The 22,294-nt window shown below is 49.4% G+C and overlaps 3 protein-coding genes across 5 annotated transcripts; all 3 read right to left on the reverse strand.

The window, feature by feature from the left end:
* Positions 1-532: 532 nt before the first annotated feature.
* LOC136965287 (target of Myb1 membrane trafficking protein-like) lies at positions 533-8,845 on the reverse strand. Of its 3 annotated transcripts, none has more exons than XM_067259378.1 (15): positions 8,592-8,845; positions 6,183-6,267; positions 5,918-5,996; positions 5,607-5,756; positions 4,513-4,647; positions 4,224-4,391; positions 3,734-3,850; positions 3,286-3,419; positions 2,973-3,015; positions 2,733-2,868; positions 2,479-2,551; positions 2,203-2,290; positions 1,564-1,623; positions 1,421-1,460; positions 533-1,235 (listed from the first exon to the last, which is right to left on the reverse strand). In XM_067259378.1, the coding sequence occupies exons 2-15, from the start codon at positions 6,218-6,220 to the stop codon at positions 1,090-1,092; spliced, it is 1,407 nt and encodes a 468-aa protein (XP_067115479.1). In that variant the 5' UTR covers positions 6,221-6,267; positions 8,592-8,845; the 3' UTR covers positions 533-1,089. The 3 variants fall into 3 exon arrangements, with proteins under 3 accessions (XP_067115479.1, XP_067115477.1, XP_067115478.1); XM_067259376.1 differs by lacking the exon at positions 8,592-8,845 and adding an exon at positions 7,762-7,918; XM_067259377.1 differs by having other exon boundaries at positions 5,918-6,267.
* Positions 8,846-8,870: 25 nt separating this feature from the next.
* bglapl (bone gamma-carboxyglutamate (gla) protein, like) lies at positions 8,871-10,477 on the reverse strand. The gene is made up of 4 exons (XM_067259379.1): positions 10,343-10,477; positions 9,935-10,156; positions 9,373-9,484; positions 8,871-8,994 (listed from the first exon to the last, which is right to left on the reverse strand). The coding sequence occupies exons 1-4, from the start codon at positions 10,401-10,403 to the stop codon at positions 8,892-8,894; spliced, it is 498 nt and encodes a 165-aa protein (XP_067115480.1). The 5' UTR covers positions 10,404-10,477; the 3' UTR covers positions 8,871-8,891.
* A 5,508-nt stretch (positions 10,478-15,985) lies between these two features.
* Positions 15,986-22,083, reverse strand: LOC136965629 (extracellular matrix protein A). Its single transcript, XM_067259812.1, has 2 exons — positions 16,146-22,083; positions 15,986-16,055 (listed from the first exon to the last, which is right to left on the reverse strand). Exon 1 carries the CDS (start codon positions 22,081-22,083, stop codon positions 16,153-16,155), a length of 5,931 nt encoding a protein of 1,976 aa, XP_067115913.1. The 3' UTR covers positions 15,986-16,055; positions 16,146-16,152.
* Between the last annotated feature and the right edge of the window lie 211 nt (positions 22,084-22,294).

Consider the following 22,294-nt stretch of genomic DNA (forward strand, 5'->3'; position numbering starts at 1 on the left):
TAACACAGAGAAATAGACACCTTATCACCTGAAAAACAAGCAAATTATCAGCTAAGGCCAGAACTAGGCACTCAATTCTCTCACATCTTTCAGTCAAGGATGTGATGTTTACCCCATTAGCCAACCAATGGGCTTAAGCCCAAAGCATTAGCTATTGTATGGAATTCATTCTGACCAATGTGGTCCTTCAACTCATGGCTAGTAGTATACCTGTAATTTGAGAAACAGCTACTGATAGGCCACGAATAGGTTGTCATTTAAGACAAAGCCACTGGTTGGTTACAAAAAGATTGTCAATTGAGACACAGATACTGCATAGCCCAATATTGAAGTCTAATACAATAATCATAGTAGTGGTGGACACGTTTGCTGTGACGAAAAGCTGATCTGAGGTGAGATCCTAATTCCCCCAATCAGAAGTGTCATGGTGACCCCCAGACACCAGTAAATAAAGCTTGGGAACCCAGATAAAAGGAAGAGACACGTGATAGGCTGCTCTGTAAGCACAACAAACTAGCAAACCCAGACCAAATATGTTTGTCAGGACCAAAGACCCATTTATTTGTTACTGGAATCACTTGTTCATGGTCAAAGCTGTCCTACGACAACTTCAAGTTGCTTTCAACACTGTTTAATGTTAGAATTTCAAACAATTTTGGTTTCCTTCTCTTACATTTTAATATTACATTTAATATGCACAACGACCTATACAGATGCTATACTACAATCAAAGATTATTCCCGTCTAAGGTTTAATGCTGCTTCAGGCATTTCTTTGATAGTCTCAGGATTTCCACACAGTATGGCTACAGCAATTAGCAAATACATATATTGCAGAACTGAAAAGCCCACATGTGATGTGTGATAGTGTGTGAAGGAGAAAGAAAGGGGCACAAATACATACATTTTTGGATTGCAGGCATTCAAAGGCACTTCTGACAAATGAATGTGTCACTGGTTGTTTGTGTGTTTCACTGGTCACGTCTAAAGTAGACTTACAACAGTGTGTGTGTGTGTGTATCCTCCTGTGTGCTGACCAGTTCATGTAGACCCGCCGTGATCAGTCCAGTCTTGCAGTGCTTCTTTACTCTTAGAGTGAGAAAAGCTGGTCATGTGATGACCTGTCTTGTTGCTGGGCAGATTGGGGTGGCGGTCTGGCTGAGGTAGCGGGGGGCTGGCTGCGTGAAGGGGCTTGGTCCCCCACCTTCGCCCTCTCCTCCAAGAACTTGTCAAATTCTGCAAAGGGGTAGGGGGGGGGTAGAGGGAAAAATTTGTCAGAGAGGTCAAGTTAATGTAGCAATTGACACGACTGATATTAAGACTACCACCACAAGCAATCCTTGCTGGAAAAAAGGGTAGCTCTATTTAAAAACAAGATAATGAGGATGACACTGTGGATGATGAAAGATATCAGGCCATACCATCACTAGTCACTCCGTCCGAGACAGCAGAATCAGGTGGCTGTAAATACGAGGCAAATATTTGGTAGAGACTGGCTGTTTTTAAAAACCTTTGAAACTTTATACAAAAACTCATCAAAAAAACAACAAAGAAATAAACTTACTGTGTCTGACGACAACCACCTGTCAATTTCATCCAACGTGGGGTTCTTGGACGACGTGACCTGAAAAAAGAGGATGAGAAACCAAGGCGTGTCAGAAAGAACAAGTGAGAGAGTGTGTCGATGTGTGTGTAACAAAGGCGGGGAGAGGGGGAGATAATTTGTGTCCTGTTTTTAGCATTCGGGAATATTCCTGAACATGCTAAGAAAGCACAAGAAAAAGAAAAAAAAAGAAAAGTAGAGCACGGGCAGAGAGAGAGAGAGAGACAAAGGCTAATTTGTGACAGTCACGCTTCTTAATCTGACATAAGGCGACTCTCCCTCTGGTGTCCGCTTCCCCGGGATGGATGTTGTCATTCGGAACCATTTCTACATTCACTCTAATTGAGCTGTTCCTCAACTGCAGAGCTTGACATTAAAGCTGACATTTAGTTATCTCCTGGCACAGCAAGGCTCCCAATGACAGGATGACTTTCCAACCCCATCATCGCTCAAAGCCACGACATGCTACCACCGTTGATTGATTGGCCAACCTATTCTTAGGTTTGAGTGCAACGACACGGAGGGGAAGCTTTACAGAGACAGAGAGAGAAACAGAGACGGACAGAGATCGTGTGGGAGTACATGGTTGCTGGCACTGACCCGTGGATTGACTGCTCCTGTGACCTGCAACCTGGTGTCCAAGGCCCCCGCGAGGCCCTCCACTGCTCCGGGGTCCTCATACCGCACACTGGACACACACACACACACACACAGGAGTGAATATTCCCACACACTTACACATCCCATGGAGTTATATGGAGTCCATCTCAACTATTCAGTAAACAGTGTGTGTGCGTGCGTGCGTGAACACACATGGTATATACTGTATATAGTACGTATAGTGCCAGTTTCTGGAGAGCCAGGGACCGCCCTCACCTCTTCCTCTGCTCTGCCAGGGAGCTGCCCCTGGTTTGGGCAAACATATCAAACTCCTCCTCCTCTGCTGGACCTGCCCCGACCCCCAGAGGAAACAGGAACCACAGTGAGAGAAGGAAACAGCAGCATTTATACCTTGTTTTTTTTTTATCCTTTAGGATCTATTCTATAAAAAAAGTTATTGGACTTTGCTGAGAGGGGAGAAGCAGGGACGAGGTTCAGACTGAAATAAATCTCTGCTGGATGTTACTTACAGAGTTGAGGCGCCGGACTTTGATTGGCTGGGGAGCCAGCTGCTGGTTGACTGGGAGCTATGGAGGTCACTGGTTGGCTGAGGGGCTTTGGGGTGGGGCTGAGGTTGATGAGGTTGGAGGAGCTGTTGTTTGGGGTCTGTTTGGGACAAGGAAACATTTGGTCGAAGTCTTTAAATCGGTTATGTAAACTATCGAGTAAACTAAAGAGTACAAGGAAATACTTCAAAAGGATAGCGTTACCTGCTGTGGAGTGGTTCTCTGTGACTTATTAAGTCTGTCAAACCTAAAGAAAAACATAGCCATCATTGCAAAATGATTTACTGTTTTACAAACCCTTCAGTTGGTCTAAATAGCAGGCAATAAAACGATCTTCCTCCAGAGAGGTGAACATAACGTAGAGTACCAGTCAAAGGTTTTCCCATTCATGGGATAATGTGTCCAAACCTTTGACTGGCACTGTACCTTCACTCACACCCCACTATGCAGGTATGGGAGGGGTGCCTGGCTTTAGATTGGCCCGTCATGTCAAAGATGGCTGCTTCCTGCACAGTACCTGTCGTAACGGATGAAGGCGTTGTTGAGGTCGTCGTTGACCACCAGCAGCTCCGCGATGAGGCCCTCGTCCACCAGTCTGGGGATGAGCTCCACCACCCTACCCTGCATGCTCTTGCACACCGAGTACAGCTGCTGCTCTCGGAGGGAGGGAGGGGTAAAAAGTAGGAGGAATGGAGAAGGAGAGGTGGGTGCACAGAGACTCAATAATCGCTCTTACTTTTACGTTCTGCACCAAAATGTTGGGAGTTATGACAAGATGGAGAGAGAGAGAGAGAATATCTGCAGTGCTCCCAGAAGAGGTGGTCTCACCGGTTTCTAAGTTAAACAAGACGAAACGAGAGGGGAGAGTCGTCGTACAGGTAGAATACGGTGAAAGAGAGCAAGTAACGAAGCAAGAAGGAAACACAGATATTTCGGACAGACTCCACTCGTGAAAACACACACACCTGAAGCAGCTCTGTGTCTTGTTGTGCACTCTGGCCTGGTGTGAGTTGGTTGAGCATCTCAGTCATTACGGTCAGGTTGCCCCTGACCAGCGCCAACTCTGCACTTAGCTTCTGCTCCTGAGGGCGTTCACAAACACAACCACAAGTTTCATCATTGGATAGTGTCCCTAAAAAAACACAGTTGTATTCTTCTACCGAAATCAGGTCTGTTTGAAACAGCATTTCCTTTCAAAGCCACAAGATACACACAAGTAATTTCCCTTTGTGCTATTGTGGGGGTTAAATAAAACTCTGTGTGGTTTAACCACAGGTTTGGCTGTTTAGGTTTGCTTCTGTGTTTAAACATGCTGGAAGTGCAGACGAGCTAATCAGCATTTTTGAACACTTCCAAGTGGAACACGGCCAGGAATAGTCATTGACTGGGCTATGGACAACGTCAAATGTAACTATCACAAGGTGATTGACAGGTCTGTCAATCAAGCAGCAGTACCTGTTCGGCAGGGATGAACACAGGCCCCTCGCTAGGCCGTGCAAGTGAAGCACTCTGGGTAGGGGCACTCTGGGTAGGGGCAGAGGTGGACGTCGACGCAGCAGGGCGCGTCTGAGCATCAGCAGAAGGCGCGGCCGCGGTTACGTCCGTGCCGTTCTCTGGAATGCTCTAAAAAGACGAGAAACCCCAAGTCATTTCTAGGAAATATCAAGAGGGAGGAAGGAAAGAAAGAAAGAAATAGCGCGGGTGCGATCCATCCAACGCGCATGAATGTGAGTGTCTGGCTCACTCGGTTGGGCGTGTGTATGGGCGACAGGGCATCCAGGTCTGTCATGGGAAACTCCAGGCCCCGCCTCCTCAGGTCCTCGTACACGCCCACCACCCCAGCCAGGGAGGGAGAGTTCCGGAACGCGTCCGCCCACGCCTGGGAGGGAAGGGAGGAAAGAGAGAGAGGAGGAGGAGGGGAAAAAAAGAGAGAGAGGACAGGGTAGAGGGAGAAAGTGTGCATGGATAGGAAAAGAGCAGGATGGTCAGAGAGGAAGAGAGAAAGCGGGAGACCGAGAGAAATGAGGCAGAATGCGACAGGGAGACAGGTAGAGGAATAGAGAGCAGAAAAGGGAAGGTGGAAACGAAATGAGAGTGAGACCTTTTGAAACCCATTGACATTACGAAAGACATCGACACAAAGGCTTTGTCCCATTCAGAAAAGCCGTCTGTTAACCATGTTGTCATTCTGCACAATTTTTCCATTATATCTAATGGGCCATTTAGACAGAGTGGGCTGGAGGTGACATTAAGTCATTGAATGCAACGAGTCATCTTATTATTGCAAAATGAACGAGGAGGCTAATAGTTGGCTGCTGTCAAATAAACTATCGAACAGACATTGTGCAAGGAAACTGGACTCATGACAAATGGTAAACTGTAAACAAAACTGGAGAAGCACTTCATTTGGGGTGACACTGATGGATAGTCACCATCGAAACCTCTTGATGGTTCAAAAGTGAGTTTCCCGTCCTACCATATACGGTATGGTATTGAGAATGCAGTATTTCTGGAGCACACACTTATATTTATATAACAGAGTTGAATTAGTTAAACTCAATCCTTAGTATAAATACCGCCCACACCCGCAAATGGCTAGCTTTTCGGTGGCGTAGCTACTTAAAGGGGTGTTTATGAAAGGAGGTCAACGAGTTTACGAGTCAGAGGACCCGAGTTCGATCCCCGAGTGGGCACGTGAGAGACAAAGCAATACTGACGAGCAACAACAATGACACTTGTTCCACTTACGTAAGGCTCAACACCAAGGAGCATTCCAGCACTCAGTACCTGTGGGTGTACCTAGCACCTCTCGTAAAGCAGAATGTCTGTATCTCACACCTGTATGAGGCTCAGTACTCGGTCGTGTAGAGCTGTGGGTGGGTTGTACTTGGGAAGGATAGAACGGACTAGAACTCCCTCCACAAACTCCTGAGACGCCACCAGAACGTGGAACCGGTGGCCGCAGTTCTTCACGCACGCCTCCAGAACCTTTTTAAAACCACGGTAAAAAAGGGGAGGGGTATTGGGAAACAAGCGCTATCAGAGACTCAGTCCAAATTAAAGACATACTCTGTAGCTTCAATAAGTGGACAGACACAAGTGGGAAAGTGAGAGATGGACCGAACCAAATGAAAGAGAGGTCCACTCACAGTCAGCGCCAACATGATCTCTCTGAAGTTCTTGTTGCCCACGATCTTCCTCTTTATGGCTTTGGTGGCATCTTTGGGTCTGGGGTCAAAGGCAATAACACAACAAAAGGTGGAAGACATTGGACGTCAGTCTGAGTGAAATCGATGTCGCGTTCCTATTCTCCTAATAGTTATCGGCGGCATCTGGCTGTTTGACGTGGAGAGTGACGCGGCAGTAATTGGAAAACGGCAGTTGCAATGATTATTACAATGAAGACCTCCATACCCCTCTTCCGTCTCGTTGATGATGTCACAGATCTCCATATTGAGGCCCCAGTCTTCTGACTGCAGGGCTCCGCTGGTGGCTCGCTCTGTCAACAACCCGTGACACACAGTTAGGACTGGGAGAGCACACAACCAATGTGGAGACTCAGAAGACCATTTATTAACATTTCACAACACAGGAAACAACAGGCTCCTGGACATACAGTAATGATCATTTCAGGAAGATCGTGGGTGAGTCAGGTGGCTGAGCGGTGAAGGAATCGGGCTAGTAATCCGAAGGTTGCCAGTTCGATTCCCGGTCAAGACAACTGATGTTGTGTCCTTGGGCAAGGCACTTCACCCTACTTGCCTCGGGGGGGAATGTCCCTGTACTTACTGTAAGTCGCTCTGGATAAGAGCGTCTGCTAAATGACTAAATGTAAATGTAACACTGAATTCCACAACTTAAACATCCTGAAAATAATATATTCTCTCTCTCAACTGAAAACGTTTTGGAACTTGTAGAAGTCTTGGTATTTGAATTATGCATTTAGTTCACACACAATCAGTGTTATTGCTTGATTGGATTACCATTGAATAATCAGTCTTATTTTTCAGGTCCAACTAAAGCTGAGGTGCCGTGTGATTACTGCCAGCGTCTGCACTCCCCTCTGCACTCAATAGGCCCCTGATTTACCCTTTATAATTCCCTAATTCTCCTTCTCTCCCTCCTACTCCCCCCTGCACACATCCTCCCACTCACTCCCAACCCCCTTACTCTCTCCTTCCCTTTGCCTCACTCACATTTCACAGCCCCCCCCCCCCACACACACTCCTTTTTCATGTGACTGTCAGCTGATTCGGTTAACGTTCTTGGGGAGGTAGCTGATGCATTCATGTAATGGATGAGGGAGTTGGAAAGGATGCCCAGGAAGGAAGACTTTCTTATCTGTATGACGTAGCCTAAATAAATAATCGTTTAATTAGCCTATCGCAAATGTGGATAGTCAGCTTCACAAATCTAAACATCCATCACGTCATCTTTCAATCATCTATCCATCAAGGCCCTTTAAGTAACGGTGTTTGAACTGACTACTGGAACCTAGCTTGAATACATGTACATAGGCCTACATTCAAATACAACTTTTGTCATGTCCAGTTTCAGTTGGCTACAGGAATTAGGTCAAAACAGGGTATGTATTGAAATAGGGAAAGTAGCCTGCAAGTAACAGTCCCCCTACAATGTCGAATGAGGAAGTTAAAAATGAAACTTTGACACTCCTTGTGATTCGTTACATTTGATGTCATGCAAGATCAGATGACGAATCGAATGGGACATTGCAATTCTAAGACCCACCGCTATTTTATTATTGATTTAGAATACATCTTTAAAGTCCAATATTAACCATAATTGATTAACCCCATTACAATTCTACGTTTGGATTTTAAACTTTGACTCTGAAGCCTAGCGAACTTGACTTTAATATAGTTTAATATGATTTAGTTTCAATTTAGATTAGCAGTATAGCCTAACTATAGTGACTAAATTGCACAAGTTTCGTAGTTCTGAGACGAAATAACAAACGTAGCCTACTGCCTACCTATTCTTTGTCCGACAGGCGTAGTGAACGGGCTTCCTATGAGAAACTCCATTTTTTCCACAATTGCCGACATCCAACCAATATATTTCCCCACGATAATTATCTTCAAACGCTATTTTCCCGTTTGGTTAGTCTCTCTTCAGTGCTGTGCGCGCAGTTTCTGAACTGTGGCCGCGCGGTCACGTGAAACCTAAGCCAGGAAACAGCCTACTACCCTGGAGGACTGCCTACATTCTAGACACAGTCGTGACAGGTAAAGAATGCGATAGAAATTTAGATAATTTTGACATCAGCTGAAAAAGGTAATGTGTAAGAACAAACACGTGACTCAAATTCTACTCAAATTCTACTCTACGTCCTCAATGTTCACGGTGTGCCAGTATACCAGCCCATCATACATTTCAGTATGGTTCCTGCTTTGCTGGCTTCCTGTAGGCTACATAGGCCCTATGTATTTAGCTTTTTTGTCTGTTATAATTTATATATTTTTAAACATGTTTTCATTCAAAGGCCAAAGGTTCTGGTCGTCATATCACCTAAATCATTTCTTAGCCACACCTTAAATTGGCCTTTATCAGCCATATACACCAACTCATTAACCAGAGAAAAATTAATAGTAAGGACACTATTAACAAGACAAAATAATGTATTTTCTTTCAGATACAAATAACGTTTGTTACCTTGAAGATAAATGATGTGCATTTCAACTAAGCGTAATACTACAAAAGGATAAACATGATACATCAGGACAATACATTTGCTGTTTTAGCACCATTTGTGATACTATTGCATTCATCAATATACACTTCTATACTGTAGTTTCCACAGACCTTGTTTGGAGTATCTCCTCGTTACCAAAGCTCAATGCGAAACATCGCTTCCTCGTACATTACAAATATACAAACTTACAGTCTGCACTTGAAAGGACAGTTTCACATGGATTCATGGCTTTCAGACAGCCAAAAAAAACTGGTAGTTGGGTTCCAAAACAGAAGGCAGGAGTAGTTCCTCTTTGATATGTTTCTAGCATTGCCCCTTTAGGAACATACACAAAGATGTAGTTTACACCAACAACGTCAGATAATACTCTATGAGTAAAAAAACAGCTTAGGTGGTTCGGATGGTGTCTTTTAGAAGGGGACGGGGCCGTAGTAAGCGGTGTATGCTGCAACGATGCCTTCGGTGTCGGCCATGTCATCGCACGCCACGTTCAGCTCGCACACCTCGCTAAGGCTAAGTGGGCAGAGAGAGAGAGAGAGGGAGAGGGAGGGAGAATGTTGTTCAGAGACTCAAAAATAACTCAGAGGAAATCGCTGATATCATTATATGTTCGGCATTTTACAATACACAGGTTTGAAGCCAGACTGTACTGCTTGTACATGTTATGTCGGGCACGCAAAGACAACATTTGACCTCATGTGGTGTAGCTGCGGAAGCCATTAACCGTACCGCGTTCCCTAAGCACCATTGCGTCAGCACACTGCAACAACCGCCTCATAACCAGTTGACACCCATGGTTGTTAAAGGACTAATTTAGGCTTCTACATCTCAGAAAAGGCCCCATGGTAGATCTTTCCCAGAAGGCCATGCGTGAGGGTTAATGTGTGTTACCTCTCCAGCTGGAAGGGGGTGAGGGCTGCAGGGGCTGCAGGTATGGCGGGGGCGGCCCTCCTCCTCCTCAACAAGATGGAGGCCAGGTCTCTCTTCATGATCACTTCTGGAGCTGAGGGAAACGCACGCGGACCACACACACTTGATTACACGGTTTGGCTTTATGACCCCAAACAGCTACTACCTCAACCGTGAAGGCTGTTTTCCTTCCTCTTCAAGTACACAGGCGTAAACATTTCACTTCCCCTTTCTTAAGGTTAATGCATTGTGTCGTACACACACACAAATGCATACGAACCCTCTCGCAGATATTGATCAGGACCAGAGCCAGAACACACACACACATACCCTCAGTGCTAGCTCCGGCACTGAGGGTATGGAATGAGTGGGGTGTAATTTCAGTTTCTAGTCCAGTGTTCATTTTTGTGGAAGCGTTTCAATGCGGGGGGACAAAGTTTGAAAAAACAATGGCCACAGACTCTCACTCTATTGGTCACAACACACAAACCCTCAAACAGATATTGATCAGGACCAGAGCCAGAACACACACACACATACATACCCTCAGTGCTGGCTCCGGCTGACTCCGAGGAAGAGGAGGAAGAAGAGGAAGAAGAGTCTGAGGCAGAAGAGTCAGAGGCCGATGATGAGGCAGAGTCAGACGCCGATGAGGAAGCCGAGTCAGATTCCGAGGATGAAGATGAGGAGGAGTCCGAGGCAGAGGAAGTGTCCACAGCAGGTGTAGGTTCAGGTGTAACAACAGCAGCGGGGTCGAGTACTACATCTGTAGATCACAGTCGCAAACTCACCAAACAACCCATGGATACAGCACATTATATCATAACGAAGTACATACATGTTTCAATACACCATAACATTAGTTGTATGAGTAACTATTAAATAGAGTTGTGTGTGTGTACACTGACAGGAATAGAAAGGAATGTCGTAAAAGGTTGTTGAGTTTTCATACCCCAAGTGGACCAGGAGACTGACAGGGCAGCGCAGAGAGAAAGCAGGGTCAAAGTCTTCATGGTGCTTGTTGAGTGGTTGTCTCGTTTTCTGGGATCGCTGGCCTCTTGTCAGTCTCTGGGCTTTCCAGCTGTTGTTTTTTCTTCCTTCTTTCGATGCTGCCTTCTCTCTCTTTCCCTCCATTCCTTGTCAATATATACTGTCGTCCGGGCATCCTCCCATCCGTCATGCACACGACCAGATGCCCTTCGGATTGGTTAGGGAATCGAATGTCAGCCCTTCCGTTTGCATCTACTCACATAATGTTCAAACAGACACCTACTCGCCCCCCTGGCACAGGGTTCTATAAAATCTCACCCACACATGCAAACATTTTGACATACACATGGCACACAAACATGTGTGACCCAGACACTGAAGCCAATAAAACAGCACGCTCGCATGCAAGCAGGGATGTGTGATTAGGCAAAGACCACATCCGAGAAACGTCGGGATACATCTAGAGTGAAACACACACAAACACACCCCCACACACACAGCGTAGATAAAAATAAAAACGCTCGGTATCGGGGAATGAATGGCGATATTTCTTCCAACATGCATGTATTTCTACATACATGTATTTAGGGAGTCAGGTGGCTGAACGGTGAGGGAGTCGGGCTAGTAATCTGAAGGTTGCCAGTTCGATTCCCGGCCGTGCCAAATGACGTTGTGTCCTTGGGCAAGGCACTTCACCCTACTTGCCTCGGGGGGAATGTCCCTGTACTTACTGTAAGTCGCTCTGGATAAGAGCGTCTGCTAAATGACTAAATGTAAATGTATTTATGTGCATTCTGTTGAGTAGATTCAATTCTAAATCCAAAACATGCTTTTTTACGTCAATCATTTTGCAGACCAACCAATCATTTTGTGTTTTTTGGGGGTTTGTTTGTGGGGAAACTGATTCATGGCGAACCCCTGAAACATTCCAACCCCACCCTTCAACGTTGCAAAATAAAAACTACCAACAACACCCCTAAAAGGCATATAGGTCACAAGCATCGTTGGCATCTATAAATAACATATCATCCATAAATTGTGATTGGATTCAAGATCAGTGTAACCCAGGGCCGTAGAACGCCAGTCGCTCGCTTGAGCCAAAATTGATCTCCCACCCCCACAAACCCCAAACTACAGTGCGGGTAAACCACATGCTACTAATCGGGTGACAAGGGACAGCACCCAGACTCATTATCTGACGGAAGGTAATTATAGTGTTGCCTAGTCCCACTCAAACCGCAGCCAGTCGCTATATAAAGAGGCCCAGACTCAGATAGATCCACGGCCTTCCCGACCTCGGGGCCTACGCTTTACAAACAAAAAGAAACAAATAAATAAATGACAGGGGGGCGAAACTAAAGACTCTGAACGGCCCTTGCTTGATGTATTTCCACATATGCACGGGTATTTATAGCAAGCCAGACCCATGTGCCGAGAGCATACAGTGATATGCACATCGGTTTGGAAACGGCCAGCTGTAAGCCCAGCGGTCAATTCGCCATGGGGATCAGAGTTCAAGACTGCTAGCGCTTTTTGGGGGTTTGCCTAGGATGGCTTTGAGATGGTTGGAGTGTGTGGGGACATGGGAGGCCAGCCATATTTCAATTTAAACACTGTATAGAAGTTGAATGTATGTTCAGGCAGATATATCACTATATACATAAATATATTTCAGCGAGGGCCTGTTAGTGCCCACTTCTATCGTACTGTGTCAAATACTGCCAAGATCTCAGTTGTTGCAGGTTGACCTTGCCACCCATCATGGTCTGGTGTTATTCTTGGTGACGGATTTGTCTTGGAATGAGTGGGGTGTAATTTCAGTGTCTAGTCCAGTGTTCATTTTTGTGGAAGCGTTTCAATGCGGGGGGACAAACTTTGAGAAAACACTTGCCACAGACTCTCACTCTATTGGTCAGAGCAAACACAGTGTTTAAACGCTTCAGCTTCGGGTCAGTCGTGTTTTATGGCTGTGTTTCGTCCCTGAAAACCCATACAGAGCAAGCCATGTGGTCATCTAGACAAATGAGGAATGCTTGCTTTTTTACTGTCACTGCTGTTTGTAGAGAGTCTAAGGTTTGTAGGCATACAATCACACACAGTCACACATAGACACAGAACCATTCTCTCTCTCTCTCCATGGCATATTGCATAAGAGTGGAGCTTATTCCGAAGACTAAACTAAACCTATTTTTGTGTAAAATTGAACACCACAGACCAAGTACTTAAAGACCTTTCTATATCCTACTAAAGGGCCTACTCTTTTGTCTTTCATACTGAACTTTCATATAAGGTAACATAAATTTATGAACGGGTAGGCTAACATTTGCAGGTGTAGTAATCTATTGAACATACAGTACGTGCTCATCTCATTGCAGGAGCCATGGCAACTGGAGATTATTTGTGTATGCTTTTACAAGGCCTGGACATGGTTTTAAAACACTTGGAACTGCACTCATATTTCTCTCCTCATGATGGAAATGGGAGTCAGATCCACTTCCCTCAGAAAACAGCAGGGAAGAAGAAGATGCTCAAGATAAGTCAACTCCAGACAAGCCAACCTTAAGTGAGATACGGTCAACACTGACCCAATGATGGTGGAGTCACAACCCTAAAGATAACGCACCTCAACTACCTTAACCCTTGTGTTATCTTCGGGTCATTCTGACCCATCAGTCATTGTGAGCCATGTTTGAATTCTAGGTGTAAAATCATCCCCAACTCTTGGCTGACATGTTCATATTGACACTGCCCATGGAATCCACATGCTGTGGATGTGGAACTGCTAATAATAATAATAACAATAATATATTTTACTTGTAATGCACTTTACATCTGAAACCATTCTCAAAGTTCTACAGTTAAGATTGTAAAAACAAGGTAAGAACATCAATATAAAATACAAATAGATAGTGAGGTCGATTAAAACTCATAAGTGCTGCTAAAAAGAAATGTTTTAGTCCTTTTTTTAGTCTCAGTAGTTTGAGGTGCCCTCAGATGGTCGGGGAGGGCGTTCCAGATCCGAGGAGCGTCAGAACAGAAAGCCCGATCACCCATGGTGCTGAGCTTAGTCCTGGGGAGAAGGAGGCGGTTTGAGTTTGTTGAGTGGAGGGATCGTGTATTAGTTATAGGGGTGAGTAGTTCTTTCAGGTGGGGGGGGGGGGGGGGGGGGGGAATTTCCATAGACGCACTGGTGGGTGAGAAGGGAGACCTTGTATTCAAACCTGGCAGAAACGGGAGGCCAGTGAAGTCCATAGAGAATGGGTGTGATGTGGTCGCATTTTCGCACTCTCATCACACCGTATTTTCGCACTGCTGCTGGGAAGAGATGGGGATTCAATTGTTCGGGTAGAGAGAGGGTGTTGCTGGTATAGGAGAGGGTGTTTGTGTGTTTGCGTGGCGTTTGAGATTTGGGCACTGGAATGAATTCATCCCTAGTGGTGATTGGGTGGCATTGTGATGGTTTGTGCGATTTGTGTGGACAGTTAGAAACTGTGAGCCATGTATTGATGGGCTGTGAGTTTTGTTGTGCACAGCAAACTGTTGAGAAGCACTGAGGCTTCAGGGAGAATCTAAGATATGAGTAAAATCGACGTGGCACATGTTCATCCACTACATCACTCATGTTTGGACAATAACCCCTCCCTTAGTTTTTACACAAGTCCCTTGTACACCACCAGCTCTGGAAACAGACAAGGAGGCCCACACAACAGATGGACCAATATCTATCCCTTTTAGTCCTAGAGCAGCAGCCTTAACCCTTGTGTTATCTTCGGGTCATTCTGACCCATCAGTCATTGTGACCCACCGTTGTATTGCGACAACTTTACCGCATACAAAAACAAAGTGAGGAATTTTCTTTTAATCGTCGGGCTGTCTCAGACCCCCCACATTGCGAAGGTTAAAAGAAAATGCTATTTATTTGTTTTTGTATTGGGTAAAATTGGGTAAACACAACATTGGTTCGTTGTGAACCTTTGGGTCATGTGACCCGAAGGCAGCACAAGGGTTAACACCAACAGTCCAACCAAAACCTGTCCCACAGGGGGTTTCATACACTCTGTCAGTACCTCTGCAGTAGGGTGACCATCCATACAACCCTTCAAAGTCGACCAATAAGCCAACGCCAACTTGGCACATCTCATTTCAAACGGCATTTCCCCTACTCCTACCCATAAGGCAGCCACAGGAGTCGTCTGAATAGCTCCAGTGCATGACCGATATGCCTGAGACCATAGTCTAACTAGTATACATTTTTTAAATGATGACGCAGCAGAACCCTAAACTAGACAGCGATAGTTAACGACAGATCTAATCAATGCCATGTATATCCAGTAAGGAAGACTTGTCTGCTCCCCACACCTGACCTGACTGCATGCATGAGGTTAAGAACCCTCTTACATTTCTCAACTACATACAATATGAGCTTTCCAGGTCAGTCCCTAATCAAACCACAAACCTAACTAAGCCTACTTAAACTCTGGGACCCTCTCAAACAGATTTCCATGTAGGCCTAACAATAACTAATGTTTTTTCCATTGTATATATTATAATGCAAGGAATGTCTGTGTGGTTTTATGGTGGAATTTTAGGGCAACAAGTGTCCAACAATTATCTTGCAAAGTTGCCATTTATCAGGTCTCGTTTCAGGACCCAAAGACCACATTTGAAGTTGTTTGTAACAGCGCTTCGAGATTCCCCCAAAATAATTTGCTGACAGTTTCATGATGGATCTCTTATAGCCATGTTAAGCTGGCACTATTGATCTAAATTAGTGTGGAACTCCACTAAACACTTGAACCACTGATCTCAAGACTGAAGTTGAAATGCTGTGTTGCTTTGATGAATGTTCCGTAAAAAGGAAATATTCATATAAAAGTGCATCGCTTTCCATGACACTCACTCAAGGTAAGCAGACTCCGCAATAACACCAGTACAGCCATGTTAGCAGTGCTGACTGTTGGCATAACATTGAATCGGCTTCTTTTCAAAGGGTTTGTCTTTCATGTCGCAAATCTGGCTAGCCAAGTTACAGAAAGACAATATGAAATAAATACTTTAAGTGGCTGGAAAGTTATTAGCTACAATTGTTAGTTTGTAAACTACACAAACGACCCATGACTCCAGTTTAGCCTATATTGACAACAGGGATTTGATGTAATTGCTGTGTCAGGCATCAAATGAAGACTTGGCCTACTTGCTGGAGAACTTTTCAATTGGAAATGTTTCTTGGGTTTACTGTCACAAGTTTGAGTATTGATTTTAAAACGCCAACACAGCCAGGTGAGAATTGCTGACAAATCAGACTCTTCAATGGGTGGCTAGCCAAGTTACAGAAGTACAATATAAAGTGGACTTTGTTTCAGTATAGATCAGTGAATTTAGTATAGATTAGTGAATTTAGTTATATTAATTAAGGTGTTTACTAATGCAAAAACAGCCTGCACATTGCAAACTCCAATGAAGCAACACCAAATCAACTATCCGACATCAGCAGCTGCAACATGCACTTGGGCACTGCATAGCCTACTAAATAAAAACGTAAAAATGTGTGGTCAACAATATATTGGAAAGGACAAAAACCCCAATGACTGACAAGTAATCAAAGGTGAATGAGGCATTAGTGATCATTTATTGGTCAAGTTGCACATGTTCCAGCTTGAAAGCGTGAAGGAAACCTGAAAACACAGAAACAAAGCAATGATTATGAACACAAATGAAACTAATCTAATGCAAATGACTTGCCTCATATTTAAGCCAGCGCTCACCTCTGGTCTAGTGTCTCCAGTACACCAGGAAAGGGTTATGGCCACGATGGGTTTTGAACTCCCCAGGGGTATAGCGCATTTGGGAGAAGTGAAATTCTCTTCTGTGGTACTTGGAGCGGACATTTGAGAAGGGGCGTTTCCTCAGGCCTGTGGTTTCTTGAGAGGCCTCAGCACCACTATCTGGATGGTACTCCCTACTGCCGCTGTCAGTTCCAGCGCCCTCGTTGCTGGTGCTTGTGCCGCCAGTGTCCTTACCACACCCGGATGGGTCACTGCAGCTGACCCCGCCGCTGTCAGTGTCCATACTGCACCCGGATGGGTCACTGCAACCGACCCCTCCACTGGTTTCAGTGTCCGAGTCACACCCGGATGGGTCACTGCAGCTGACCCCGCCGCTGTCAGTGTCCGTACTGCACCCGGATGGGTCGCTGCAGCTGACCCCGCCGCTGGTTTCAGAGTCCGTACTGCACCCCGATGGGTCGCTGCAGCTGACCCCGCCGCTGTCGTCAGTGTCCGAGTCGCACCCGGATGGGTCACTGCAGCTGACCCCGCCGCTGTCGTCAGTGTCCGAGTCACACCCGGATGGGTCACTGCAGCTGACCCCACCGCTGTCGTCAGTGTACGAGTCACACCCAGATGGGTCACTGCAGCTGACCCCGCCGCTTTCAGAGTCCGTTCTGCACCCGGATGGGTCACTGCAACTGACGCCACCGCTGTCGTCAGTGTCCGAGTCACACCCAGATGGGTCACTGCAGCTTCCCCCGCCGCTGTTTGCAGTGTCCGTACTGCACCCGGATGGGTCACTGCAGCTGACCCCGCCGCTGTCGTCAGTGTCCGTACTGCACCCGGATGGGTCACTGCAGCTGACCCCGCCGCTGGTTTCAGAGTCCGTACTGCACCCCGATGGGTCACTGCAGCTGACCCCGCCGCTGGTTTCATAGTCCGTACTGCACCCCGATGGGTCGCTGCAGCTGACCCCTCCACTGGTTTCAGTGTCCGAGACACACCCGGATGGGTCACTGCAGCTGACCCCTCCACTGGTTTCAGTGTCCGAGACACACCCGGATGGGTCACTGCAACTGACGCCACCACTGTCGTCAGTGTCCGTACTGCACCCGGATGGGTCACTGCAGCTGACCCCGCCGCTGTCGTCAGTGTCCGAGTCACACCCGGATGGGTCACTGCAGCTGACCCCACCGCTGTCAGTGTCCATACTGCAGCCGGATGGGTCACTGCAACCGACCCCTCCACTGGTTTCAGTGTCCAAGTCGCACCCCGATGGGTCACTGCAGCTGACCCCGCTGCTTTCAGAGTCCCTTCTGCACCCGGATGGGTCACTGCAGCTGACCCCTCCACTGGTTTCAGTGTCCGAGACACACCCGGATGGGTCACTGCAGCTGACCCCGCCGCTGTCGTCAGTGTCCGTACTGCACCCGGATGGGTCACTGCAGCTGACCCCGCCGCTGTCGTCAGTGTCCGTACTGCACCCGGATGGGTCAGTGCAGCTGACCCCTCCACTGGTTTCAGTGTCCAAGTCGCACCCCGATGGGTCACTGCAGCTGACCCCTCCACTGGTTTCAGTGTCCGAGACACACCCCGATGGGTTGATGCAGCTGACCCCGCCGCTGTCGTCAGTGTCCGAATCGCACCCGGATGGGTCAATGCAGCTGACCCCGCCGCTTTCAGAGTCCGTAGCGCACCCTGATGGGTCACTGCAGCTGCCCCCGCCGCTGTTGTCATTTTCCAAGTCGCACCCGGATGGGTCACTGCAGATGACCCCGCCGCTTTCAGAGTCCGTACTGCACCCGGATGGGTTACTGCAACTGATCCCGCCGCTGGTTTCAGTGTCCAAGTCGCACCCGGATGGGTCACTGCAGCTGACCCCACCACTGTCGTCAGTGTCCGTACTGCACCCGGATGGGTCACTGCAGCTGACCCCTCCACTGGTTTCAGTGTCCATGTCGCACCCAGATGAGTCACTGCAGCTGACCCCACCGCTGGTTTCAGTGTCCAAGCCGCACCCGGATGGGTCACTGCAGCTGACCCCGCCGCTGTCGTCAGTGTCCGAGTCGCACCCGGATCGGTCACTGCAGCTGACCCCGCCACTGTCGTCAGTGTCCGAGTCGCACCCGGATCGGTCACTGCAGCTGACCCCTCCACTGGTTTCAGTGTCCAAGCCGCACCCGGATGGGTCACTGCAGCTGACCCCTCCGCTGGTTTCAGAGTCCGTACTGCACCCCGATGGGTCGCTGCAGCTGACCCCGCCGCTGTCGTCAGTGTCCGAGTCGCACCCGGATCGGTCACTGCAGCTGACCCCTCCACTGGTTTCAGTGTCCAAGCCGCACCCGGATGGGTCACTGCAGCTGACCCCTCCGCTGGTTTCAGAGTCCGTACTGCACCCCGATGGGTCACTGCAGCTGACCCCGCCGCTGGTTTCAGTGTCCAAGCCGCACCCGGATGGGTCACTGCAGCTGACCCCGCCGCTGGTTTCAGTGTCCAAGCCGCACCCCGATGGGTCGCTGCAGCTGACCCCGCCGCTGTCGTCAGTGTCCGAGTCGCACCCGGATGGGTCAGTGCAGCTGACCCCTCCACTGGTTTCAGTGTCCAAGTCGCACCCCGATGGGTCACTGCAGCTGACCCCGCCGCTTTCAGTGTCCGAGACACACCCGGATGGGTCACTGCAGCTGACCCCGCCGCTGTCGTCAGTGTCCGAGTCGCACCCGGATGGGTCACTGCAGATGACCCCGCCGCTTTCAGAGTCTGTACTGCACCCGGATGGGTTACTGCAACTGATCCCGCCGCTGGTTTCAGTGTCCAAGTCGCACCCGGATGGGTCACTGCAGCTGACCCCACCGCTGGTTTCAGTGTCCAAGCCGCACCCGGATGGGTCACTGCAGCTGACCCCGCCGCTGTCGTCAGTGTCCGAGTCGCACCCGGATGGGTCACTGCAGCTGACCCCTCCACTGGTTTCAGTGTCCAAGACGCACCCGGATGGGTCACTGCAGCTGACCCCGCCGCTGGTTTCAGTGTCCAAGACGCACCCGGATGGGTCACTGCAGCTGACCCCTCCGCTGGTTTCAGAGTCCGTACTGCACCCCGATGGGTCGCTGCAGCTGACCCCGCCGCTGTCGTCAGTTTCCGAGTCGCACCCGGATCGGTCACTGCAGCTGACCCCGCCGCTGTCGTCAGTGTCCGAGTCGCACCCGGATCGGTCACTGCAGCTGACCCCGCCGCTGTCGTCAGTGTCCGAGTCGCACCCGGATCGGTCACTGCAGCTGACCCCTCCACTGGTTTCAGTGTCCAAGCCGCACCTGGATGGGTCACTGCAGCTGACCCCTCCACTGGTTTCAGAGTCCGTACTGCACCCCGATGGGTCGCTGCAGCTGACCCCGCCGCTGTCGTCAGTGTCCGAGTCGCACCCGGATGGGTCAGTGCAGCTGACCCCTCCACTGGTTTCAGTGTCCAAGTCGCACCCCCATGGGTCACTGCAGCTGACCCCTCCACTGGTTTCAGTGTCCGAGACACACCCGGATGGGTCACTGCAGCTGACCCCGCCGCTGTCGTCAGTGTCCGAGTCGCACCCGGATGGGTCACTGCAGCTGACCCCTCCACTGGTTTCAGTGTCCGAGTCGCACCCGGATGGGTCACTGCAGATGACCCCGCCGCTTTCAGAGTCTGTACTGCACCCGGATGGGTTACTGCAACTGATCCCGCCGCTGGTTTCAGTGTCCAAGTCGCACCCGGATGGATCACTGCAGCTGACCCCGCCGCTGTCGTCAGTGTCCGAGTCGCACCCGGATGGGTCACTGCAGCTGACCCCACCACTGTCGTCAGTGTCTGTACTGCACCCGGATGGGTCACTGCAACTGACACCACCGCTGTCGTCATTTTCCAAGTCGCACCCGGATGGGTCACTGCAGCTGACCCCACCGCTGGTTTCAGTGTCCAAGCCGCACCCGGATGGATCACTGCAGCTGACCCCGCCGCTGTCGTCAGTGTCCGAGTCGCACCCGGATGGGTCACTGCAGCTGACCCCTCCACTGGTTTCAGTGTCCAAGCCGCAACCCGATGGGTCACTGCAGCTGACCCCTCCACTGGTTTCAGAGTCCGTACTGCACCCCAATGGGTCGCTGCAGCTGACCCCGCCGCTGTCGTCATTTTCCAAGTCGCACCCGGATGGGTCACTGCAGCTGACCCCACCGCTGGTTTCAGTGTCCAAGCCGCACCCGGATGGGTCACTGCAGCTGACCCCTCCGCTGGTTTCAGAGTCCGTACTGCACCCCGATGGGTCGCTGCAGCTGACCCCGCCGCTGTCGTCAGTGTCCGAGTCGCACCCGGATGGGTCAGTGCAGCTGACCCCTCCACTGGTTTCAGTGTCCGAGACACACCCGGATGGGTCACTGCAGCTGACCCCGCCGCTTTCAGAGTCCGTAGCGCACCCTGATGGGTCACTGCAGCTGCCCCCGCCGCTGTCGTCATTTTCCAAGTCGCACCCGGATGGGTCACTGCAGATGACCCCGCCGCTTTCAGAGTCCGTACTGCACCCGGATGGGTTACTGCAACTGATCCCGCCGCTGGTTTCAGTGTCCAAGTCGCACCCGGATGGGTCACTGCAGCTGACCCCACCACTGTCGTCAGTGTCCGTACTGCACCCGGATGGGTCACTGCAACTGACACCACCGCCGTCGTCATTTTCCAAGTCGCACCCGGATGGGTCACTGCAGCTGACCCCTCCACTGGTTTCAGTGTCCATGTCGCACCCAGATGAGTCACTGCAGCTGACCCCGCCACTGGTTTCAGAGTCCGTACTGCACCCCGATGGGTCGCTGCAGCTGACCCCGCCGCTGTCGTCAGTGTCCGAGTCGCACCCGGATGGGTCAGTGCAGCTGACCCCTCCACTGGTTTCAGTGTCAAAGTCGCACCCCGATGGGTCACTGCAGCTGACCCCTCCACTGGTTTCAGTGTCCGAGAGACACCCGGATGGGTCACTGCAGCTGACCCCGCCGCTGTCGTCAGTGTCCGAGTCGCACCCGGATGGGTCACTGCAGCTGACGCCGCCGCTTTCAGTGTCCGAGTCACACCCGGATGGGTCACTGCAGCTGACCCCGCCGCTGGTTTCAGTGTCCAAGCCGCACCCGGATGGGTCACTGCAGCTGACGCCTCCGCTGGTTTCAGAGTCCGTACTGCACCCCGATGGGTCGCTGCAGCTGACCCCGCCGCTGTCGTCAGTGTCCGAGTCGCACCCGGATGGGTCAGTGCAGCTGACCCCTCCACTGGTTTCAGTGTCCAAGTCGCACCCCGATGGGTCACTGCAGCTGACCCCTCCACTGGTTTCAGTGTCCGAGAGACACCCGGATGGGTCACTGCAGCTGACCCCGCCGCTGTCGTCAGTGTCCGAGTCGCACCCGGATGGGTCACTGCAGCTGACGCCGCCGCTTTCAGTGTCCGAGTCACACCCGGATGGGTCACTGCAGCTGACCACATCACTGTCGTCAGTGTCAGTGTCGCACCTGAATGGGTCATTGCAGCTGACCCCACCACTGTCGTCATTTTCCAAATCGCACCCTGATGGGTCACTGCAACTGACCCCACCGCCATTCTCAGTGTCCATGTCGCACCCGGTTGCGTCACCGCTGTCACAGTTATCCACAAGCATTTTCACTTCAGCATTCAACTCAGTGTGAGTGGACTGACCAGCTTGTGGTAGTTCAGCACTCTTATGCAACAGGAAGGCATTACCAGAGCTAGATGAGTGTTTCATGTACTGGCTCGACAGATAAGGTGATTTGCTGTTCCTTGCAAGTCCAAAGATGCCTTTACCATGCTTCAAGCCCCTTGGGTTAGGCGGTTTCTGAGTGACCATGTTGTTGGTGGGCTTCTCATTCTGCTTCTGTGGTGGAATGAGTTGGGGGCTGGATCCAAGGAAGACGTTTCCCATTGAGTTACCACAGTCACCTGTGGAAAGAGAAACATAAGCCAGTTGAAATGCAAACTGTTGAGCTTGACTCAAATTAAAGGATTCTACTTAAAGTAATGGATTCTACCCACCAAGAAAATAAGAACCTTGAAATACAGGAGCACAGACAGCAGCCCCAACCAGCAGACAACCCATCGAAAAAACCCTAAAAAGACAAGACTCGTTAGATGAA

Source organism: Osmerus mordax, chromosome 21, assembly GCF_038355195.1.
Source record: "Osmerus mordax isolate fOsmMor3 chromosome 21, fOsmMor3.pri, whole genome shotgun sequence".
Taxonomy (NCBI): Eukaryota; Metazoa; Chordata; class Actinopteri; order Osmeriformes; family Osmeridae; genus Osmerus; species Osmerus mordax.

Bases quoted from the DNA above. Each gene is read 5' to 3' on its own strand.
- bglapl (XM_067259379.1), bottom strand. From the start codon at position 10,403: ATGAAGACTTTGACCCTGCTTTCTCTCTGCGCTGCCCTGTCAGTCTCC. The intron at 9,485-9,934 runs GTATGTATGTGT...CGTTTCCCTCAG, and splicing joins AGCCGGAGCCAGCACTGAGG to CTCCAGAAGTGATCATGAAG. The intron at 8,995-9,372 runs GTAACACACATT...CTGCCCACTTAG, and splicing joins ACCCCCTTCCAGCTGGAGAG to CCTTAGCGAGGTGTGCGAGC.
- LOC136965287 (XM_067259376.1), bottom strand. From the start codon at position 7,834: ATGTCGGCAATTGTGGAAAAAATGGAGTTTCTCATAGGAAGCCCGTTC. The intron at 2,552-2,732 runs GTAAGTAACATC...GGGTCGGGGCAG, and splicing joins AAGTCCGGCGCCTCAACTCT to GTCCAGCAGAGGAGGAGGAG. The intron at 1,461-1,563 runs GTAAGTTTATTT...TCGTATTTACAG, and splicing joins GGTGGTTGTCGTCAGACACA to CCACCTGATTCTGCTGTCTC.
- LOC136965629 (XM_067259812.1), bottom strand. From the start codon at position 22,083: ATGGGAAACGTCTTCCTTGGATCCAGCCCCCAACTCATTCCACCACAG.